At 71.2% G+C, this 19,308-nt stretch overlaps 5 protein-coding genes across 5 annotated transcripts; 1 reads left to right on the top strand and 4 right to left on the bottom strand.

The window, feature by feature from the left end:
- Positions 1-375: 375 nt before the first annotated feature.
- ZNF653 (zinc finger protein 653) lies at positions 376-4,652 on the bottom strand. The gene is made up of 11 exons (XM_030970143.1): positions 4,596-4,652; positions 4,275-4,495; positions 3,655-3,698; positions 2,790-3,023; positions 2,091-2,165; positions 1,813-2,037; positions 1,353-1,491; positions 952-1,096; positions 785-872; positions 596-695; positions 376-501 (listed from the first exon to the last, which is right to left on the bottom strand). The coding sequence occupies exons 1-11, from the start codon at positions 4,650-4,652 to the stop codon at positions 399-401; spliced, it is 1,431 nt and encodes a 476-aa protein (XP_030826003.1). The 3' UTR covers positions 376-398.
- An 851-nt stretch (positions 4,653-5,503) lies between these two features.
- On the bottom strand, positions 5,504-8,564 carry ECSIT (ECSIT signaling integrator). The gene is made up of 7 exons (XM_030970142.1): positions 8,373-8,564; positions 7,715-8,264; positions 7,166-7,389; positions 6,663-6,717; positions 6,138-6,290; positions 5,842-5,940; positions 5,504-5,766 (listed from the first exon to the last, which is right to left on the bottom strand). Exons 1-7 carry the CDS (start codon positions 8,433-8,435, stop codon positions 5,504-5,506), a joined length of 1,407 nt encoding a protein of 468 aa, XP_030826002.1. The 5' UTR covers positions 8,436-8,564.
- Positions 8,565-9,375: 811 nt separating this feature from the next.
- Positions 9,376-13,262, top strand: CNN1 (calponin 1). Its single transcript, XM_030970174.1, has 7 exons — positions 9,376-9,568; positions 10,878-11,005; positions 11,227-11,293; positions 11,403-11,540; positions 11,935-12,045; positions 12,130-12,276; positions 12,877-13,262. Exons 1-7 carry the CDS (start codon positions 9,506-9,508, stop codon positions 13,111-13,113), a joined length of 891 nt encoding a protein of 296 aa, XP_030826034.1. The 5' UTR covers positions 9,376-9,505; the 3' UTR covers positions 13,114-13,262.
- Positions 13,263-13,740: 478 nt separating this feature from the next.
- On the bottom strand, positions 13,741-14,685 carry ELOF1 (elongation factor 1 homolog). The gene is made up of 3 exons (XM_030970182.1): positions 14,383-14,685; positions 14,081-14,151; positions 13,741-13,994 (listed from the first exon to the last, which is right to left on the bottom strand). Exons 1-3 carry the CDS (start codon positions 14,496-14,498, stop codon positions 13,930-13,932), a joined length of 252 nt encoding a protein of 83 aa, XP_030826042.1. The 5' UTR covers positions 14,499-14,685; the 3' UTR covers positions 13,741-13,929.
- Positions 14,686-14,965: 280 nt separating this feature from the next.
- ACP5 (acid phosphatase 5, tartrate resistant) lies at positions 14,966-17,971 on the bottom strand. The gene is given in 6 exon segments (XM_030970191.1): positions 14,966-15,520; positions 16,043-16,271; positions 16,273-16,383; positions 16,951-17,078; positions 17,496-17,777; positions 17,962-17,971. Coding segments are annotated over 5 exon segments (984 nt in total). The 5' UTR covers positions 17,962-17,971; the 3' UTR covers positions 14,966-15,286.
- Positions 17,972-19,308: the final 1,337 nt, after the last annotated feature.

Raw genomic sequence — 19,308 nt, 5'->3', positions numbered from 1 at the left:
CCCCCGGGACCCCTCCCCAAACCCCCAGGTGTCCTCGGGGGAAGGCGGGGGGACAAGTGACAATAAATAAATAAATAAATAAATAATTAAATAAATAAATAAATAAATAAATAAATAAATAAAATGGGGGGGCACAGGGTCACCTGGGGGGGGGACAGGTGACTCTGGGGGGTCCCAGGTGACTCCGGGGGGTCCCAGGTGACCCGGGGGGTCCCAGGTGACTCCAGGGGGGTCCCAGGTGACCCGGGGGGTCCCAGGTGACCCCGGGGGGTCCCAGGTGAGTCCAGGAGGGTCCCAGGTGACCCGGGGGGGTCCCAGGTGACTCCAGGTGACTCCAGGGGTCCCAGGTGCCCGGGGGTCCCAGGTGACCCGGGGGTCCCAGGTGACCCGGGGGGTCCCTACGTGCCGCGGGGCTCGGGGGGCCCCTGCAGCCCCCCGTGTCTCCTCATGTGCCAGGTGAGGGAGGCGCGCTGGCGACAGCGGAACCCGCACACCTCACACCTGGGGGGGGCCGGGGGGGCGCCAGGTGAGCCCGGGACCCCCCCCGCCCACCTGGGGGGGGTCTCAGTCCCCATCAGGACCCCCCCCCACTCACTGCAGGGGCGTCTCCCCCGTGTGCGTCCTCCTGTGCACCTGCAGGTGGTTCCTGCGCTTGAAGGACTTGGCGCAGGTGGCGCAGGTGAACTCCCGCACACCTGGGGGGGCAATGGGGGGGCTCACCTGAGAGGTGACCCCCCTGCCCTGGGGGGGCCCAGCACGGGGGGGTCTCACCTGGGGGTCTCACCTGAGTGCGCGGCCGCGCGGCGCCGCCCACAGCCGGGCTGGGGGCACAGCTGGGCCCGGGGGGGGCGGTGCACCTGGCGCAGGTGGCTCTGGGGGCACCGGGGGGGTCAGGGATAAACGAGGGGGGGCAGGGACAGGTGAGGGGATGTCCCCCCCCCCTCCAGGCACCTGGACACTGCTGAGGGTCCTGAACTCCTGGCCACAGGTGGGGTGGGGGCAGCTCAGGGGCCCGGGGGGGTCCTCGGGGGGGTCCTCGGGGGGCTCTGGGGAGGGGGCTCGGCCCCTTCGGCTCCGCCGGGGCCTGCAGGGCCTGCTGTGAGCCCCCCCCCCAAAAAAAAGCTGGGCACAGGTGGCAGAGCAGCTCACCTGAGCCCCCTGAGCCCCCCAGAACGACCCCTCCCCAAAAGAACTCCCCAAAACTCCCGAATCTCCCCAAATAAAAGAGTCACGGACCCCCAAACCCCCCCAGGGACCCCTAAACCCCCCAACGACCCCCAGGGACCCCTAAAGCCCCCCGCCCCCCCCACAAAGCCCCCCAAATGACCCCCTGAGCCCCCCGGCCCCCCCACCTCTCTGGCTCTTTGGGGATCTCGTAGATGATCGCCGACCCCTCGGGCTCCTCGGCTGGGGAGGGGTCCCGGGGGGGCTCCGGAGGGGGGGGCGGCTCCTCCTGCTTCAGCCTCAGCAGCGGCTCCTCCTCATCCTCCTCTGCCGTCAGCGGGGCTGGTGAGACCCCGGGACCCCCCCAGCTCCTGCCCCGCGCTGCTTTGGAGCCCCAAACCCACCCCCAGCCCCCCCGACCCCCAATTCTGACCCCCAAACCCACCCCAGACCCCCGACCCCCAAACCCGTCTGACCCCCAAACCCACCCCAGAGCCCCCCACGGACCCCCAAACCCACCCCAGAACCCCCAAATTTCTGACTCTGAATATTCCCCAATCCCATTCTTGACCCAAATTCCCCCATTCCTCACCCAAACCCCCACTCCTGACCCCAAATCTTCCCCCACCCCCCATTCCCGACCCCCACCTGTCTTGCCCGGCTGCGGCTCCTCAGGGGTGGGGGCGGGGAAGGCGCTGCCCCCCCCCCCCTGCAGCAGCACCTGAGCCCCCGGGCCGGGCTGGAGCCCCCCAGGCCCAGCCCGAGCCCCCCCAGCAGCAGGAGGGGGGGGCCCTGCAGCACGGCGGGGGAGGGGCCCGGCCCCCCCCGCGGCACGGGCAGGGGGAGGGGCAGGCACAGCACGGCCTCCAGAGCCTCGGGGGGGGCGGCGGGACCCCCGGGGGGGGGCGGGGCGGGCACCGCGGGACCCCCCCCCGCGGCGGGAGCGGCCTCAGAGCCGGAGCTGCAGGAGGAGGAGGAGGAGGAGGAAGAGGAGCCGGGGGCTGGGGGGGGGAGAGGAGAGTCAGGGGAAGGCTCTGCCCCCCCCGGGTGAGAAATCCCCAAAAATGCCAGGGAGCACCCAAAAACCTGCTCGAGAGTCAAAATACCCTAAAGACAACTTGGGTTGGCCCCAAAGACCCCCAGACCCCAAACCCCCAAACCCCCCAACCCCAAACCCCCAAACCCCAGTCCCCAAACCTCCACACCCCAAACTCCACACACTCCCCACACCTCACACCCCCCAAATCACCAAGAGCCCCCAGACCCCACATCCCCCAGACCCCAATCCCCACATCCCAAACCCCACACACCCCAAACCTCAAACGTGCACACATCCCCCAGACCCCAAACCCAACCCCAAACCCCAGCCCCCAAATCCCCATATCCCACACACCCCCACACCCCACACCCCCCAAATCACCAAGACCCCAACCCCACATCCCCTGACCCCCAAACCCTCCACACCCCAAACCCCACACCCCCCAGACCCCAAATCCCCCAAACCCCACACACCCCAAACCTCACAGCATCCCCCAAACCCCACACACCCCCGACCCCAAACCCCAAAACCCCACACACCCCAAAACCCCCCACCCCCCAAGCCCCCCCGCACCCCCCGTGCCCACCATCCTCGCCCTCGGAGCCGCTCGGGGCCGCCAGGGGCGGGTGCAGGTCCTGGAAGTAGCGGTGCCCGCGCTCGCACTGCCACACGGCCGTGGTGAGCAGCCCCAGCGCGCCCGCGCGCCCCCCCCCCCCCGGGTACAGGCTCCCAGAGTGCGGTACAGGCACCCGGGCAGCGGGCTGCCCTGCCTCGTACCACAGCACGGCGTGCCACAGGCAGTTCACGTTCCTGCGGCGTCCTAAAGGGTCAGGGACCCCGGCAGTGAGAGATGGAACCCCCAAATTGAGATATGAACCCCCAAAGTGGGGTACAGGCAAACCCCCAGAGTGAGGGACAGGCACCCCAAAGAAAGGGGGCAGCCCTGCCTGTACCACAGCACGGCGTGCCGCGGGCAGTTCACGTTCCTGCAGCATCCTAAAGGGGTGATGGACCCCCAATGAGGGGCAGCACCCCCAAGTTGGGGTAAGGACCCCCAGGATGACGGGGAGAACCCCCCAAAATGAGAGCTAGAACCCCAGAGTGGGGTACAGACCCCCAGAGCAGCACCCCCAAATGAGGAGCAGCCCCCCACACTGGGCTCCAGCCACCCCAAAGGGAGGGGCAGAGCCCCCCGAGTGAGGGGCAGCCCCCCAAGGTGGGGTACAGCCCCCAAATTGGGGTACAGCCCCCAAACTGGGGTACAGCCCCCCAAATTGGGGTACAGCACCCCCTAAATTGGGGTACAGCCCCCCCAAATTGGGGTACAGCCCCCCAAGGTGGGATACAGCCCCCCCAAATTGGGGTACAGCCCCCCCAAACTGGGGTACAGCCCCCAAACTGGGGTCCAGCCCCCCCAGACCAGGCCCAGCCCCCCGAGCTGCCGCACTCACGTTTTTTGCGTTTGGGTTTTTTCGGGAGCTGCTCCCAGGGTTTGCTGCGTGCAGAGAGAGGGATGGGAGAAAGGGCAAGGGGCTCCTGCAGGGCCCCAGCCTTCCTCCCCTCCTCCTCCTCCTCCTCCTCCCCAGCCCAACCCCTTCTCCTTCCCACCCCCTTCCTCCTCCTTATCCAGCCCCTCGCTTCCTTCCTCATCCTCAACCTTCGTCACCTCCCCGCCTTCCTCTTCCTCCGTCCCTTCCTCCCTCCCCCGGCCTTCCTCCTCCTCCTCCTCCTCCTCCTCCTCCTCCTCCTCCTCCTCCCGTTCTTCATCCCCCAGGAGCGCGAGGAAGAACAGGGAGGGGCGGGAGAGGAAGAGGAGGGTGAGGAAGACGAGCAGGAGGAAGAGGAGCGGGAGCAAGGCCGGTAACGCGCCCGGCGCCGCTCCAGCACCGCGGACAGCGCCCGCCGCTCCCGCCGAGCCCCGGGCCCGCTTGGGGGGACCGGACAGCGACACCGCCGCCCCAAATCCCTCCGGGACCCTCCCCAGCGCCCCTTCCCCCGGTTCCCCCCCCCCGGTCCCCCGGTTCCCCCGGTTCCCCCGGCTCCCCCCCGCTCCCCCGGCTGCCCCGCTCACCCGCGCCGCCCGTTGCGCTGGCCCCGCTCCAGCCCCAGCAGGTAGGCCGCCAGCTTGGCGTCGCTCCATCCGCTGCGGCGCCGCAGCTCCACCCAGGGCCCGTGCGCCTCGCCCAGGTACACCCGCCGCACGTCGTACTTCTTGCGCGACTCCAGGCGCCGCCGCGCGCGGTCCGTGTCGGTCAGGCGGGGCCGGCCCCGCGCTTTGCGGCCCCCGCCGGGCTCGGGGCCCGCCCCGGAGCACCGGGACCGCCGGGACCCCCGGGCCCGCCGGGGCCGCGCTCGGCCGCGCTCATGCCGCGGCGCGCTCAGGTGACGTCACGGAGGCGGCGCGCTGTGATGATGCCGCGGCGGCGGCGGCGCGGCGCTCGGTGCGCATGCGCGGGACGCGCTCTGCCCCGACTCCCGGCCCGGGATTTTGGGGAGGGGGGACCCCAAAGTGGAGACCCCCCAAATGGGTCCTGGAGGGTCTGAGCCCTACCCGCGACCCCCGGGTGTGGGGGGGGTGGGGGTGGCGCAGCTGAGGGAGCGCATCGGGTCACGGGGGATCCCCAAAAGATCCTCAACACTCACCGGGGACCCCCAGGTGCCCCCCAGATTCACTGAGGACCCCCAAAGGACCCCCCAAACTCATCGGGGACCCGCCGAACTCACCGGGGACCCCCCAAGGGACCCTCAGACTCCCCGGGGATCCCCCAGACTCACTGGGGACCCCACAAACTCAGCGGGGACCCCCCAAGTGCCCCCCAAACTCACCCGGAGCCCACTGGGTGTGGGGGGCGCGACACTGGGAAGGGGAAACGACCTCTGAGCACCCCCAAAACCCCCCCAAAAACCCTCCCGAGCACCCCCAGCCCCCCAAAACCCCCTCCTGTGACCCCGTGGGACACACAAACCCCCCCAAAACCCCGAAAACGCCTCCAAAACCCCCCAAATCCCCCCCGAGACCCCTCCCCAGCACCCCCCAGCCCCCCAAAACCCCCTCCTGTGACCCCGTGGAAAAACCCCAAAACCCCAAAACCCCCAAAACCCCCAAACCCCGACCCCCCCCACACCCCCAGACCCCAAAACCGACCCCAAACAAAACCCCCAAAACCCCAAAAAAACCCCCAAAAAATGTGACCCCGTGGGACACACCCCCCCAACCCCGAGTCCCCCGCACCCCCAGACCCCAAAACCCCTCTGTGACCCGGGAAAATCCCCGCGCCCCCGCACCCCCCAGACCCCAAATCACGACAGCCCCGGGTGCGCAGCCCCTTTATTCCCCGCCGCCGCGGGCTCTCCCGCCTCGGCCCGGCCCCCGGCGCCGGCCCGGGCGGGGCTGCCCTGGCCCAGCCGGGCTCTCGGGGGCTCGGCCGCCGGCAGGCGGAAGATGACGGGGTGGCGGCCAGCGCGGGGTTCTGCTCCTGCAGCGCCCGCCGACGCGGCCAGGTAGCGGCGCGCGGCGCCCGCTGGCACGCACACAAAAAACGCCAGCACCGGGCCCTCCTCGGCTGCGGGGGCACGCGGCGTCAGCGGGGCCGGCGGGGCCCGGGCCCGGCGCCGCCCCGACCCCCTCCCCAAATCACCTCTGTCCACGGCGAAGCCGTCCTCGTCCCAGGGGCCGCGCTCCAGCTCCAGCTCCAGGTGCAGCGGGAAGTAAAAGCTGCGCTCGGGGTCCGGGGGTCCTGGGGGGGTGGGAGGGGGTCTGGGGGTCTGCAATGGGCTGGGGGGTCCCACGAGGCCCCCAGGACCCCTCAGGGCCCCCCAAGGTACCCCCCGAGGTACCCCCATGACCGCTCCAGGCCCTCCCACAACCCCCCCAGGACCCCCCATAAGCCCACCCACGACCCCCAGGACCCCCCAGGACCCCCCAGGCCCCGACTGACCCTGAGCTCGGGGGGCAGGGGGTCCCCCCGCAGCACGAAGTATTTGAGGAGGGTCCCGCGGAGCCAGAGCGGGAACGGCCCCTCCACGAACACCGGGCGGGCGGGGCCGTGCTGGGCCAGGAGCTCCCGCTGGTCCGGGCTCTGACAGCCTGGGGACAATGGGGACATTGGGGGGACAGTGGGGACAATGGGGACATTGGGGGGACATGGGGACAATGGGGACAGTGGGGGGACATGGGGACAGTGGGGGGGACAGCTGGGGACAGCCGACCCCAGACCCAGGGACACCAAGCCCTGCCCCAAACCCTTCACAGAGACTCTCAGGGACCCCTAAACCAAACCCAGGGACCCCAAACCCAGGGACCCCCAAAACCCTCCCTGGGGACCCCAAACCCCAAACCTAGAGACCCCAAATCCCACCTCAAACCCCTCACAGGGACCCCAAATCCCACCCTGGGGACCCCAAGCCCCCCAAACCCAAACCAGCCCCTCCAGGGCACCCCAACACCCCCAGCACTCACTGACGATGAAGGGCTGGATGGAGCCTTCATCCTCCCCCGAGTCCGGCACCGGCGCCTGCGGGGCGGGGACGGGGACAGGGACAGGGACGGGGACGGGGACAGGGACAGGGACGGGGATGGGGACAGGGATGGGGACAGGGACGGGGACAGGGACGGGGACAGGGACAGGGGACGGGACGGGGACAGGGACAGGGACGGGGACAGGGGTCACTGCAGGGACACCTCTGTCACCCCAGCCCTGTCCCCTGTGTCCCCACCCGGACGAGGCTGACGCTAGCCCCGGGCTCAGTGTCCTCTGTGTCCCCCAGCTGTGTCTGTCCCCCGTGTCCCTGTGTCCCCCCCATGTCTCCCCGTGTCCCTGTCCATGTCCCCGTGTCCCCCATGTCCCTGTGTCCCCCCCATGTCCCCCCATGTCCCCGTGTCCCTGTCCATGTCCCCGTGTCCCCCATGTCCCCCATGTCCCCCGTGTCCCCGTGTCCCCCGTGTCCCCGTGTCCCTGTCACCTGGATGACACTGATGACGGCCCCGGGGTCGCAGGCCATGCGCTGCAGCCCCAGCCGTGCAGCCTCCAGCCCGGGGGGCAGCGGCCGGGGCAGCTGCGGGTGGGGGTCCAGGTGCCGCAGGCGCGGCAGCCAGAACTGCATCCGCTGCAGCTTCCGCATGGGGCGGCTGCGCGGCCCGAACACCCCCAGCAGCAGGAACTGCGTCTCTGCGTCCGGCATCACACCTGGGGACACGTTAGGGACACGTTAGGGACAGCAGGGACAGCCCGGGGACAGCAGGGACATTGGGGGACACTGAGGGGACAGGTGACACAGGATGGGCACGAGGGGACATGGAGGGAGAGACAACACAAGGGACACCTGGGGACACCAAGCAGGGCACAGCCAGCAGCACGGGTGGCTGCGGTGTCCCTGGTGTCCCCAGGCAAACCCGGCCCGTGTCCCCAAGCAGAGCTGTCCCTGAGGCCAGGCAGATCCGTCCCCTGTCCTGGCTGTCCCAGCTGTCCCCAGTGTCCCCACCCCGTGTCCCCAGCTGTCCGCAGCGCTCACCGTAGCGCTCCATCTGCTCGAGCAGGCGCAGGCCGCACTCCTGCTGCCGCGGGAAGGGGAACAGCAGCCTCTGCACGGGGCCGCGCGGCACCCAGGCCCCGCGGGGCAGCAGCCGCAGCAGAGCGTTGTAGGCGCCCAGGCTGCGCTCGGCTCCCAGCGCGGGCAGCGCCGCCAGCGCCGCCTCCACCAGCGCCAGGCGGCCCCCGCGGCCCGGCGGGGCCCGGGACAGCTCCCGCAGCGCCGCCTCGAACGCGGCCCCGGGGTCGGCGCGGCCGCCGCTGCCACCGGGGTCACCGTGGGTGCGCTCGTGGCGGGAGCGGAGGCGGCTCAGGGGGGGCTTGGGGGCGTCACCCCCCGAGGCGTCACCCCCTGAAGTGTCGCCCCCCGAGGCGTCACCCCCCGAGGCGTCACCCCCCGAGGTGTCGCCCCCCCGGGTGTCGCCCTCCGCGGGGTCGCGGCTCGGGGCTCTGCGAGGTTTTGGGGTCCCCTCGGCGCTGTCGCTCCCCTCGCTTGGGACACGCGCGGGGCGCTGGCACAAACTGCGACAGAGCTGCGGAGGGGGAAAAAGGGTCACGCACAGCTGTCCCCTCGTGTCCCTCGCGGTCCCCCCCGTGTCCCCCCGTCCCCTCTCTCCCGGTGTCCCCGGTGTCCCCCTCACCTCCGGCGCTGCGGGGCCGCCCCAGAGCCGCCGGGGCAGGGCGCGGAGCCAGCCCAGCCGCATGGCGCCGCAGTGGCGGTGTCGCCGCTGTCTCGCTGTCTCGGTGTCGCCGCTGTCGCCGCTGTCGCCGCTGTCCCTCACGGCCGGGCCCCGCTGTCCCCACGCCGGGTCGCGCCTCTGGGCGCCGCCATCGTGGCCTGGTAAGTGGGCGGGGCCTGCCGGACGCAGCCAGTCACCGCGCGGCGTTTCTTGGCGGGCGCGGTGATTGGCAGGCAGCGAGGGGCGGGGCTCGGAGGGGTTCCCCCGTGACGTCAGAGCGGGACCCCGGGAGGAGCTCAGGGACGGGGATCGGCGGCGACGTCACGGGGGTGAACGGTGACGTCAGAGCGGCACCGGCAGCCCCGGGGGAGGGGGGAGGGGTTCCCCAAATCCCGGGGGGGCGCGGGGGGGTGCCCGGTGTTCCCCCAGGACCGGGGGGGTCCCGGAGCCCCGGGGGGGCGGGGACGGCCGGGGAGGGGAAGGGGGAGGGGACATTCCCCACCCGTGACGAGTCGTGTCCCCCCCGGGGGGGCGGCGGAGTCCGATCCGGTGACGGCACCGGGGGGGGGCGCGAGCCGCGCTGCCCTGGGGGGTCCCGCGGAACCGGGGCGGTCCCGGGAGCGCGGGGAGGAGACCCCGGTGCCCGGGGGGTCCCCAGGAACCGCGGGGGGGCCCCGGTGTCCTGAGGGGGGGTCCCCGCTCCCGGGGGGCCCCGAGAGGACCGGGGGTGGACACGGGTGTGCGGAGGGGGAGGGGCGGATTTGGGGCGGGGGGCGGTCCGGGATTCCCCTGCCCCCCCGTCCGGTGTCCCCCCCCCGTCCGGGATCCCCCCGGTAAATGTGGAAAAAATGACGCCATCACCCGCCCCGCCGTGACGTCAGCGCGGCGGAGGGCGCGGATTGGCTGCGGCCGGGCCGGCCCGGGGGGGCTCCGCGCCCACCGCCCACTTTTAAAAGTGGCGGCGCCGGGACGGGACCGGGAGGAACCGAGCGAGGGCACCGAGCCGAGCCGGGACAGCCCCGAACCCGCCCGGGACAGCCCCGAACCGGCGCCACCCGCCCGCCGCGACCCCCGGAGCCGCCGCGACCCCCGCAATGTCCAACGCGCACTTCAACCGCGGCCCGGCCTACGGGCTCTCGGCCGAGGTGAAGAACAAGGTGAGCGGCACCGACCGGACCGGACCGGACCGGACCGAACCGGACCGGACCGACCGGGGGTCCGGACAGGTGTCACCGCCTCCCCGGGGCGCGGCAGCGCCGGGGCGGGCGGGGGTCGCGGCAGGAGCCGGCGGGAGCGGGGGCGGGACCCGGCGCTGTCCCTGGTGCTGCCCCGGGACGGAAGGGTCGGGCACCGGGCACCGGACACCGGGCACCGGCACCGGGCGGCGGCACCGGCGGGTCCCCCCCGGGGGTCGCACCGGGCTCCGGTTCACCGGGGGCGGCGGCGTTGGGAGCTCCGCAGCCCCCGGTGCCTCCGGGGCGCGGGAGGTGACGGGCACCGGGCCCCGGTGGGGGTCACGGAGGGGAGGGGGCGACACCGGGGGTGCCCCCGTGAGCAGCGGGGGGTCCCGGCGGGCACCGGGCCGGTAAGGGTTAACGGGGATTGGGGGTTTGTGGGGCGGGGAGCGCCCCGCGGCCCCCGGTCCCGGCGGGACGGGCACCGAGCCGGAGGGGGACGGCGACACCGGGACCCCCCGGCGGGGCTGGGGGGGGAGGGGGCGACACCGGAACGGAGCGGGCGGAGCCCGGGACCCCCCCGGGACCCCCCCGCCGGTGCCCGCCCCGGGCACGGTTAACGGGGGCGGTTCGGGCGGCCCCGCGGCGGGCGGGGGGCCCGGAGCCGGGACACGGCGGGGGCCCGGCCCGGGAAGGGTTAACGGGGGGCTCGGTGGCCCGGGGGGCCCCGGCGCCCCCGGCCCCGCCGTGAGCCCTTATAAGGCGGCGGAGCGCGGCGGGCGGGCGGCGGCGGCCCCGGGCCGGGGCTATATATGGGCAAAGGTTCGGCCGGCCCGGTCTGCGCCGCTCCCGGGGGCCGGGGCGGGGCGGGGGGGTCCGGGCACCCCCGGCAATGGCGGGCCCCTCCGGGAGCGGGGAACGGGGCCGGGGCCAGCGGGGATCCCCGGGAACGGGGCCGGGGCCAGCGCCGATCCCCGCGCCGCGTCCGCCCCGCCGGTGTCCCCGAAGTGCCACCCCCGCCCTTCGTGGGGTCCCCACGGCCCCGTCTATGGGCGGGATGCGTCCCCATGAGGATCCCCCGGCCAGGGTCCCCTTGGTGTCCCCAAATCCTCCCTGGCCCCTCACACTGTCCCCCGTGTCCGTGACGGTGTCCCCCACATTCGCCGTGCCACCGCATCCCCCTGGCGCTGTCCCCGTGTCGCCCTGACTCTGTCCCCGTGTCGCCTGGAAGTGTCCTCGTGTCCCTCTGGCGGTGTCCCCCTGTCCCTGACTCTGTCCCCCGTCCCCCCAGCTGGCTCAGAAGTACGACCCCCAGCACGAGCGGGAGCTCCGGCGACGTGCCTGGATCGAGAGCACCACGGGGCGCCGGATCGGGGACAACTTCATGGACGGGCTCAAGGACGGCGTCATCCTCTGCGAGTACGGCCCGGGGAGCCCCGGGACACCCCCAGAACCCCCGGGGAACCCCCGGGACCCCGGCTTTGTCCCCTCCCTGTGCCCCCAGCCTGGGAGGATCCCCCGGGAATTTTAACCCAAACCCCACCTGGGCTGACCCCTGACCCCTGATCCTGGGGTGACCCCCCCTGTGTGACCCCCCCTGTTCTGGCTCACCCGTTTTCTGGCTCACCCGTCCCCCCCAGGCTCATTAACAAGCTGCAGCCGGGCTCGGTGCCCAAGGTGAACGAACCCGTCCAGAACTGGCACAAGGTGAGGGGAAACCCCGAAATTGGGGTTTGGGGCAGGGTCCCCCAAATTTGGGGCAGGTCTGGGTGGGGCTGCTGACCCCAAACCCGACCCCACATCCCCCCGTGAGCAGCTGGAGAACATCGGGAACTTCCTGCGCGCCATCACGCGCTACGGGGTGAAGCCCCACGACATCTTCGAGGCCAACGACCTCTTCGAGAACACCAACCACACCCAGGTGCAGTCCACGCTCATCGCCCTCGCCAGCCAGGTCAGCCCGGGGGGGTCCCGGGGGGGCACGGGGTGGGACAGAGCCCTGGGGGCTCCCAGGAGGGTCCTTGTGGCCCCTGGGAGGGCACCGGGCACGTGGTGGGGAGGGATCCAGAGGGGAGATTTGGGGTCTGGGGAGGGGATTTGGGGTGTGGGGAGGGGATTTGGGGTCTGGGGGAAGGGATTTGGGATCTGAGGAGGGTATTTGGTGTTTGGGGCAGGGATTTGGGGTCTGGGGCGGGTATTTGGGGTCTGAGGAGGGTATTTGGTGTTTGGAGAGGGTATTTGGTGTTTGGAGAGGGTATTTGGGGTCTGGGGCGGGTGTTTGGAGGCTGGGGAGGGTATTTGGGGTCTGGGGGTCCCCCTGAGCCCCCGAACCCCCGTGTCTCCTGCAGGCCAAGACAAAGGGGAACAACGTGGGGCTGGGGGTGAAATACGCCGAGAAGCAGCAGCGGCGCTTCCAGCCCGAGAAGCTGCGTGAGGGCAGGAACATCATCGGGCTCCAGGTGACACCGGGGACACCGGGGGGACACCGGGGACACCGGGGGCCTGGGACAGCTGTGACGCCCTGGCTGTCACTGTCCCCACAGATGGGCACCAACAAGTTCGCCAGCCAGCAGGGCATGACGGCGTACGGGACACGGCGACACCTGTACGACCCCAAACTGGGCACGGACCAGCCCCTGGACCAGGCCACCATCAGCCTGCAGATGGGCACCAACAAGGGCGCCAGCCAGGTGGGGACACGGACAGCGACACCATGGGGGGGACACGGGGACACCATGGGGACACCATGGGCACACAGGGACAGGGGGACACAGGGGACATGGGGACACCATGGGGACACCATGGGCACACGGGGACACCATGGGGACACTGCCACCATGGGGACACTGCCACCCCATGGGCACACGGGGACACAGGGGACATGGGGACACAGGGGACATGGGGACACAGGGGACATGGGGACACTGCCACCCAGAGGGGACACAGGGGCACAGGCAGGGATGGCACCCGGGGACTTTCATGTCCCAGATTAGGGGGACAAACGGCCCGGAGGGGACAAAGGGGACAGAGAGAAGGACACGGAGAAGGGGACAACGAGGGGATGGAAAAGGGACAGAGAGGGGACAAAGAGGGGACAGAGAGGGGTGCCCTCCCTGACCCATTCCCGTTCCCCCCTGACCCATTCCCGTTCCCATTCCCATTCCCGTTCCCATTCCCCGTTCCCGTTCCCGTTCCCATTCCCCGTTCCCGTTCCCATTCCCGTTCCCATTCCCCGTTCCCATTCCCGTTCCCATTCCCATTCCCATTCCCGTTGCCGTTGCCGTCCCCAGGCCGGGATGACGGCGCCGGGCACCAAGCGGCAGATCTTCGAGCCGGCGCTGGGCATGGAGCACTGCGACACGCTGACCATCGGGCTGCAGATGGGCAGCAACAAGGGCGCCTCGCAGACGGGCATGACGGTGTACGGGCTGCCGCGCCAGGTCTACGACCCCAAGTACTGCGGCGGCCCCGAGCTGCTCGGCCTCGACGGCTGCGACGGCCACGGCGGCCTCTACAACTCGCAGTAGCCGCGGGCGCCGCCGCCGCTTGCACCGCGCCACCGCTGACACCGGCAGCACCGGCCCGCCGGGGCTGACACCGGGGCTGGCACCGGGAACCGGCACCAGGAACCGGCACCGGGATCACCGTGTCCCGCCGGGCCGACACCGGGGCTGGCACCGGGAACCGGCACCAGGAACCGGCACCGGGAACCGCACCGGATACGTGTCCCGCCGGGGCCGACACCGGGGCCGCTCCTGGGCAGGGGCAGCACCGGGAATTGGCCCCAGGGCGGGCAATGATCACGGGACTGGCACCGGGCAGGGGCCGTGCTGGGGGTAGCTCCGGGGGGAATCAGCCCCGGGGGGTTCCGGTCCCGGTAATGGCCCCGGTATCAGCCCCGGTATTGGTCCCAGTATCAGCCCCGGTATTGGTCCCAAGTTCAGTCCCGTATCAGCCCCAGGAATGGCTCCGGTACCGGCCCCCGGGGGTTCAGTCCCGGGGGGTTTGGTCCCGGTATTGGCCCCGTATCAGCCCCGGTATTGGCCCCGGTATCGGCCCCGGTACCGGCCCCGGGGGGTTCGGCCCCAGCCACGTGTGAAGCCACCGAGGCACAATAAAAGCCACACGCAGAGGTGACAGCGCTGAGAGAGTGAGGGGACAATGGGGGGACAATGGGGGGACACCGAGGGGACACCGGGGCCACCATCCCGGGCCGTTTATTGCCGCGCTGCTCTCCCCGCACCGGGCGCCACCGAGGGGACACGGACGAGTCACGGAATGTCACCCCCCCAGCGGGCCCGGGGGTGTCACCGGGCCCGTGTCCCCTCCCGGTGTCCCCGGTGTCACTGGTTGGCCGCCTCGCAGGCGTCGATCCAGTCGCTGTAAACGTCCACGGGCTCCGACAGGTCTGGGGGCGCCGTTAAGGCTCCATCACGGACTGGGGGGGTCCCGGTGGGTCCCGGGGGGGTCACGGGGGGCTCCCGGTAAGGATACAGGTGATGGGGGTCTGGAACTCCTCCAGGCACACGGTGCACGAGATCACCCCGGTGTTCCGGGCGCGGTCCCTGCGGGGCACGAGGCGGCCGTGACCCCTCCGGGCTCCGTCCCGAACCCCCCCGGGCCTCCCGGTGCCCCCGCTCCACCCCCCGGTACCGGCACCCCCCGGTGCCCCGCGTCCCCGCCCAGGTCCCCCCTCTCCGCTTCCCCCCCGGTTCCTCCGTCGCCGTTTCCGCGCTGCCGCCCACCCCCGTGCCCGGTGCCCGGTGCCCGGTGTCCCCCCGGTGCCCCCCGCTCACATCTTGACGTCGCAGGACTTCTCGTGGTTGCAGAAGGGACACGTGAACTGCGTCTCCAGCGTCCCCGTCATCTTCTTCTTGGGCGGCGGCTTCCGCTTCGACTTGCGGCGGCCCATGGCGGCCGCACCGGCGCCCAGAACCGGGAACGGCCTCGGGAACGAGAACGACACCGGGATCGGCCCCGGGAGCCGCCTGGGAGTGGCGCCGAGGCGCTGCGGGACGTGCCGGGGGCGGCTCGGCCCCGCCGGGACCCCTCGGGCCCCTCCCGGTTCCCCCCGGTCCCTCCGCCGCGCTCCGGCCGCGCTCCCGCCGCGCTCCCGGAAGTGCCGCCCCTCCGCCCTCAGCCAATCAGCGGCGGTAAGAGCCCGCCCTTCCCCCACGTGACCCTCAACCGCCCCGCTCATTGGTTGATGAACGCAGAGCCCCAGCCAATCACCAGCGGGGAGCCGAGAGGCGCGCGCCGTCCCGCCCACCAGACGGACGCGCGGCGCAGCCAATCAGCGGTGCGGGGGCGTGGCCGGCGCTGTGAGGCTCCGCCCCCCCTCCCGCGCGGTTTTTGGGGCGAATCGCGGCGGGTTCGGGTCCGTTCAAAGCCTTTATTGGGGGGAGGGGGCGCAGCGTCCCCCCGGGTCAGGGGTCAGCGTCCCCAAGGGTCAGGGGTCAGCGTCCGGTCCCCGGTGTCCCCCGGGTCAGGGGTCAGCGACCCCAATGTCCCCTCTGTCCCGGTGTCGTCCCGCTGTCCCCAGGGAAGGGGTCCCGGTGTCCCCGCTGTCCCGGTCAGGGCCGGCGGTGCAGGACGCGCCCGGTGTCCCCTCTGTCCCCATGTCCCGGTTTCCCGGTGTCCCCAGGGAAGGGGTCCCGCTATCCCCGCTATCCCCGGTGTCCCGGTGTCCCGGTGTCCCGGTCAGAGGCGCGGCGGCAGCGTCACGCGGTGCAGGACGCGCCCGGTGCTCTCCAGGAAGGTCACGGTGGCCCCGCGGGGCTCCAGGCGCACGTGGGCGAAGCCGCCGGGGCTCTCGGGGCTCCCGAAGAAGAACCGGAGCGCCCCGGGCGGCACCGAGCGCTCGTGCGGCCGCGAGTCCTCCATGAAGTTCCCGGCGCCGCTCAGGACGTAGGAGACGCCGCCCTCCTCCAGGTACTGCGGGGACAGGGCGGGCTCAGGGCAGGGGACACACCTGGGGACTCACCTGGGGCTGACGGGCGGGATCTGGGGGCTCCCGAACACCTCTGGGTGTCCCTGCACACCTTTCAGGCCCCTCCCTGGGCAGAATTTGGGGCGTCCCTGCACACCCTGAGGGCTGGACCCCTGTCTGACCTGCAGGTTGTGGTCGTGCCCGCACAGGTAGGCGCTGATGCGGTGCCCCCTGTCCCTGTCACACCTGTCTGTGTCACACCTGTCCCTGTCTGTGTCCCTGTCCCTGTCTCACCTGTCCCTGTCACACCTGTCTCTGTCTGTGTCCCTGTCCCCTGTCCCTGTCACACCTGTCTGTCCCTGTCTCACCTGTAGATCTGTGTCCCTGTCTCACCTGCAGGTTGTGGTCGTGCCCGCACAGGTAGGCGCTGACGCGGTGTCCCTGTCCCTGTCACACCTGTCCCTGTCTCACCTGTAGATCTGTGTCCCTGTCACACCTGTCTGTCCCTGTCTGTGTCCCTGTCTCACCTGCAGGTTGTGGTCGTGCCCGCACAGGTAGGCGCTGACGCGGTGCCGCCGCAGCAGCGGCCGCAGCAGCCGCAGCAGGCAGCCCGTGGGGCCGTGCTTGGCCACCGACCACACCGGGTAGTGCCCGGCCACCAGCACGAAGCGCGCGCCGCCGCCGCCTCCCAGCTGCGCCCGCAGCCAGCCCAGGTGCTCGCGCCGCCGCCGTGCCCCGGGCCCAAGGGCCGGAGCCGAAATCGTCGCTGTGGCCGCAGAGCAGAACCGAGTCCAGCACCAGCAGCCGCGCCGAGACGTTGGAGCCCGGCAGGTGCAGGCGCAGGCTGTAGTACGGGTGGGGAAAGTGCCTGGGGGACAAAGGGACACCTGGGGACACCTGGGGACACCTGGGAACACCTGGGGACACTTGGGGACAGTGTGGGGACACCTGGGGAAAAGGGACACCTGGGGACACTTGGGGACACCTGGGGACACTTGGGGACAGTGTGGGGACAGTGTGGGGACAAAGGGACACCTGGGGACACCTGGGGACACATGGGGACACTTGGGGACACCTGGGGACACTTGGGGACACTTGGGGACAGTGTGGGGACACCCCATCAGCAGGCGCAGGGTGCAGTACAGGTGGGGGCAGTGCCTGCGGGAGGTGAGGGCACTTGGGGCCACTTGGGGACGTGCGGGGACAGGCGGGGACATGTGAGGACATGTGGGGACATGCCAAGCAGGGCTGGGGACAGCCGGTGGAGGCTTGGGGACACCATGGGGACACTTGGGGACATCCCCAGGGATGGAGGAATGGGGAGACATTGTGGGGACACCCCGAGGGGACTTAGAGACCCTCGGGGACCCCTGGGGACCCTTGGGGACTTTTGGGGAGCCCCGGGGAGCCCCGGGGAGCCGTGTCCCGGCCGTACCAGCGCGGCGAGTGGCGGCTGTAGCGCAGCTGCGCGGTGACGTTGCCGGCGTGGTCGTGGTTCCCGGCCATGACGAACCAGGGGACACCGCGGAGCCCCGGGGACACGAACACGCGCTCGAAGGTGTCCTGGGGACATCGGGGACACCGTGGGGACAATGGGGACACAGCGGGGACAATGGGGACACCAGGGGGACACCCTGGGGACACATTGGGGACCAAGGGGACAATGGGGGACACCACGGGGACAATGGGGACACAATGGGGACATTGGGGGCACCCTGGGGACAATGGGGACACCACAGGGACAATGGGGACACATTGGGGACCAAGGGGACATTGGGGGACACCACAGGGACAATGGAGGGACACCATGGGGACATTGGGGGCACCGGGGACACCATGGGGACATTGGGGGCACCCTGGGGACAATGGGGACACCACAGGGACAATGGGGACACCACGGGGACACCATGGGGACATTGGGGGACACCACGGGGACACCAAGGAGGGGCCGTGGGGACACCGTGGGGACACCGTGGGTACCTGGAACCGCGGGTCCCACTCGTCCCTGACCCCCTGGTAGTAGAAGTTGTCCCCCAGCGCCAGCACGAAGTCGCCCCCGAGCTCGGCGGCCGCCCGGCCCATGGCCGCCGCCGTGGCCACCTGGCGGGGGGTGACAAAGGGGGGCTCGGGCAGCCCCCCCCAGTCCCCCAGGGCCAGGAAGGACAGAGCCCCCCCCGGGGCGCCCCCCCCGGGGGCCACCAGCGACAGCGACACCGACAGGGACAGGGACACGGACAGGGACAGCCACGGTGGCGGCGGCATCTGCGGGGACACGGCGGTGCCACCGGGGGTGTCACACCCACCCCCCCATTCTGTCACTTAGGGCTCCGGGCGTGTCACCTCCCCCCTCCCCATTGTCACCCCGAGGTCCGCGGGTGTCGCCCCCCCACAGTGTGTCACCCAGGGCTCCGGGGGTGTCCCTGTCCCCTCCGCGGGGGTCGCTCACCGTCCCGGCCGGCGCGGTCCCCTCGCTGTCCCCTCCGCCCCCCCCGGGTCCCTTTATGGCCCCAAAAGGGGAAGCGGGGTCGCCTCCCCCGCCCCCCCCCGGCCCGGCTGTCACCTGACGGCCCCGGGGACGCTGGGAGGGGGGGAGGGGAACTGGGAGGGAACTGGGAGCACTGGGAGGGGGAGGGGCGGGCACTGGGAGCGCTGGGAAACGCGAATCACCTGGAAATCCCCGAAATGCCCCAAATCCCCCAAATCCGCTCGAGGCGCGGGACGCAGGGACACGGACACGCCCCCCCCAATCGGGGAGGGACCCCCAAAATCCCCCCCAGACCCCAAAAATCCCCCCAGACCCCAAAAATCCCCCCAGACCCCAAAAATCTCCCCCAAAAATCCCCCCAGACCCCAAAATCCCCCCAGACCCCAAAATTCCCCCGGGCTTCCCAAATCCCGCCCTTACCCCCCATAGGTGACCCCAAATCCCCCCAGGACCCCCCAATCCCCCCCGTGCCCCCCATTTCGCCCCCCGGCCGGGCCAGGCGCTGCCTGCGGGTATCCACATTTTTATTTCCATTTTTTCTCCTTTTCCGCCCCATTTTTTTTTTTTTTGGAATTTTTTCCGCGGTTTTTTTTTTCCTCATCCCGCGATGGGGGCAGTGAGGGGGAGGGGCCGCCCCGCCCCCTGGGAAATGACGTCACTACCACGTGCGGGGGGGGGTGGGGGGGGTCCCCAAATTGTGCAACGCTGGTGCGGGCGCGACCCCCCCCCAAATATCGCCCCCTCCCCTCCCCCCCAGGGGTGGATTTTGGGGCGGGGGGGCCCAAAATGGGGGTGCCCAGAGATGGGGGAGGGGTCGCATTGCCCGAGGGGGGGGGGGAAGGGGAGGGGCCCATTGCTGGTGGGGGGGTCCCCAAATGTTGGGGGCCCCCATTGCTGGTGGGGGGGGCCCCGAAATGGGGGGAGCCCAAAAATTGGGGGGAGGGGAGAGGGGAGGGGGGGGTGTGGTTTATTGTGGGGGGGTCCCAAAAATCCTTGGGGGGGGGGAGGGGTCCCAAAGAGGGGGTGCCCCAAAAGGGGGGGCCGGGTGATTGGTCCCCATTTTGGGGGGGTCGCGGGTGGGGGGGGAAGGCACGCGGGGGGGTCTAAGGCAAAGGCGATTTTGGTCCGTTCGACCCCAAAATCCGGGGGGGGAGGGGCTGAACTCCCCCCCCCCCCAAAAATCCAAAATCACCCCCGGGGAGGGAGGGGAAAGGGGGGGTCCCATCCCGCCCCGCCCCCACCCGGCCGAAGGTGCAGAAAACCCCAAAAATGAGCGAAATGGCCCCAAATGCCCTGCCCGCCCCCCCG

The sequence above is a fragment of the Camarhynchus parvulus genome, unplaced genomic scaffold, assembly GCF_901933205.1.
Source record: "Camarhynchus parvulus unplaced genomic scaffold, STF_HiC, whole genome shotgun sequence".
Classification (NCBI taxonomy): Eukaryota; Metazoa; Chordata; class Aves; order Passeriformes; family Thraupidae; genus Camarhynchus; species Camarhynchus parvulus.
This window is presented reverse-complemented; position numbering and strand designations above follow the sequence as displayed.

Coding starts and splice junctions, on each gene's coding strand:
- ECSIT (XM_030970142.1), bottom strand. CDS start 8,435: ATGCGGCTGGGCTGGCTCCGCGCCCTGCCCCGGCGGCTCTGGGGCGGC. Junction 8,265..8,372: donor GCGGCCCCGCAGCGCCGGAG/GTGAGGGGGACA, acceptor CCCCCTCCGCAG/CTCTGTCGCAGTTTGTGCCA. Junction 7,390..7,714: donor CGAGCAGATGGAGCGCTACG/GTGAGCGCTGCG, acceptor ACGTGTCCCCAG/GTGTGATGCCGGACGCAGAG.
- CNN1 (XM_030970174.1), top strand. CDS start 9,506: ATGTCCAACGCGCACTTCAACCGCGGCCCGGCCTACGGGCTCTCGGCC. Junction 9,569..10,877: donor CGGCCGAGGTGAAGAACAAG/GTGAGCGGCACC, acceptor CCGTCCCCCCAG/CTGGCTCAGAAGTACGACCC. Junction 11,294..11,402: donor CCGTCCAGAACTGGCACAAG/GTGAGGGGAAAC, acceptor CCCCGTGAGCAG/CTGGAGAACATCGGGAACTT.
- ELOF1 (XM_030970182.1), bottom strand. CDS start 14,498: ATGGGCCGCCGCAAGTCGAAGCGGAAGCCGCCGCCCAAGAAGAAGATG. Junction 14,152..14,382: donor AAGTCCTGCGACGTCAAGAT/GTGAGCGGGGGG, acceptor CGTGCCCCGCAG/GGACCGCGCCCGGAACACCG. Junction 13,995..14,080: donor GTTCCAGACCCCCATCACCT/GTATCCTTACCG, acceptor CGGCGCCCCCAG/ACCTGTCGGAGCCCGTGGAC.
- ZNF653 (XM_030970143.1), bottom strand. CDS start 4,652: ATGCGCACCGAGCGCCGCGCCGCCGCCGCCGCGGCATCATCACAGCGC. Junction 2,166..2,789: donor CGGCTCCGAGGGCGAGGATG/GTGGGCACGGGG, acceptor TCCCCCCCCCAG/CCCCCGGCTCCTCTTCCTCC. Junction 696..784: donor CCGCGCGGCCGCGCACTCAG/GTGAGACCCCCA, acceptor TTGCCCCCCCAG/GTGTGCGGGAGTTCACCTGC.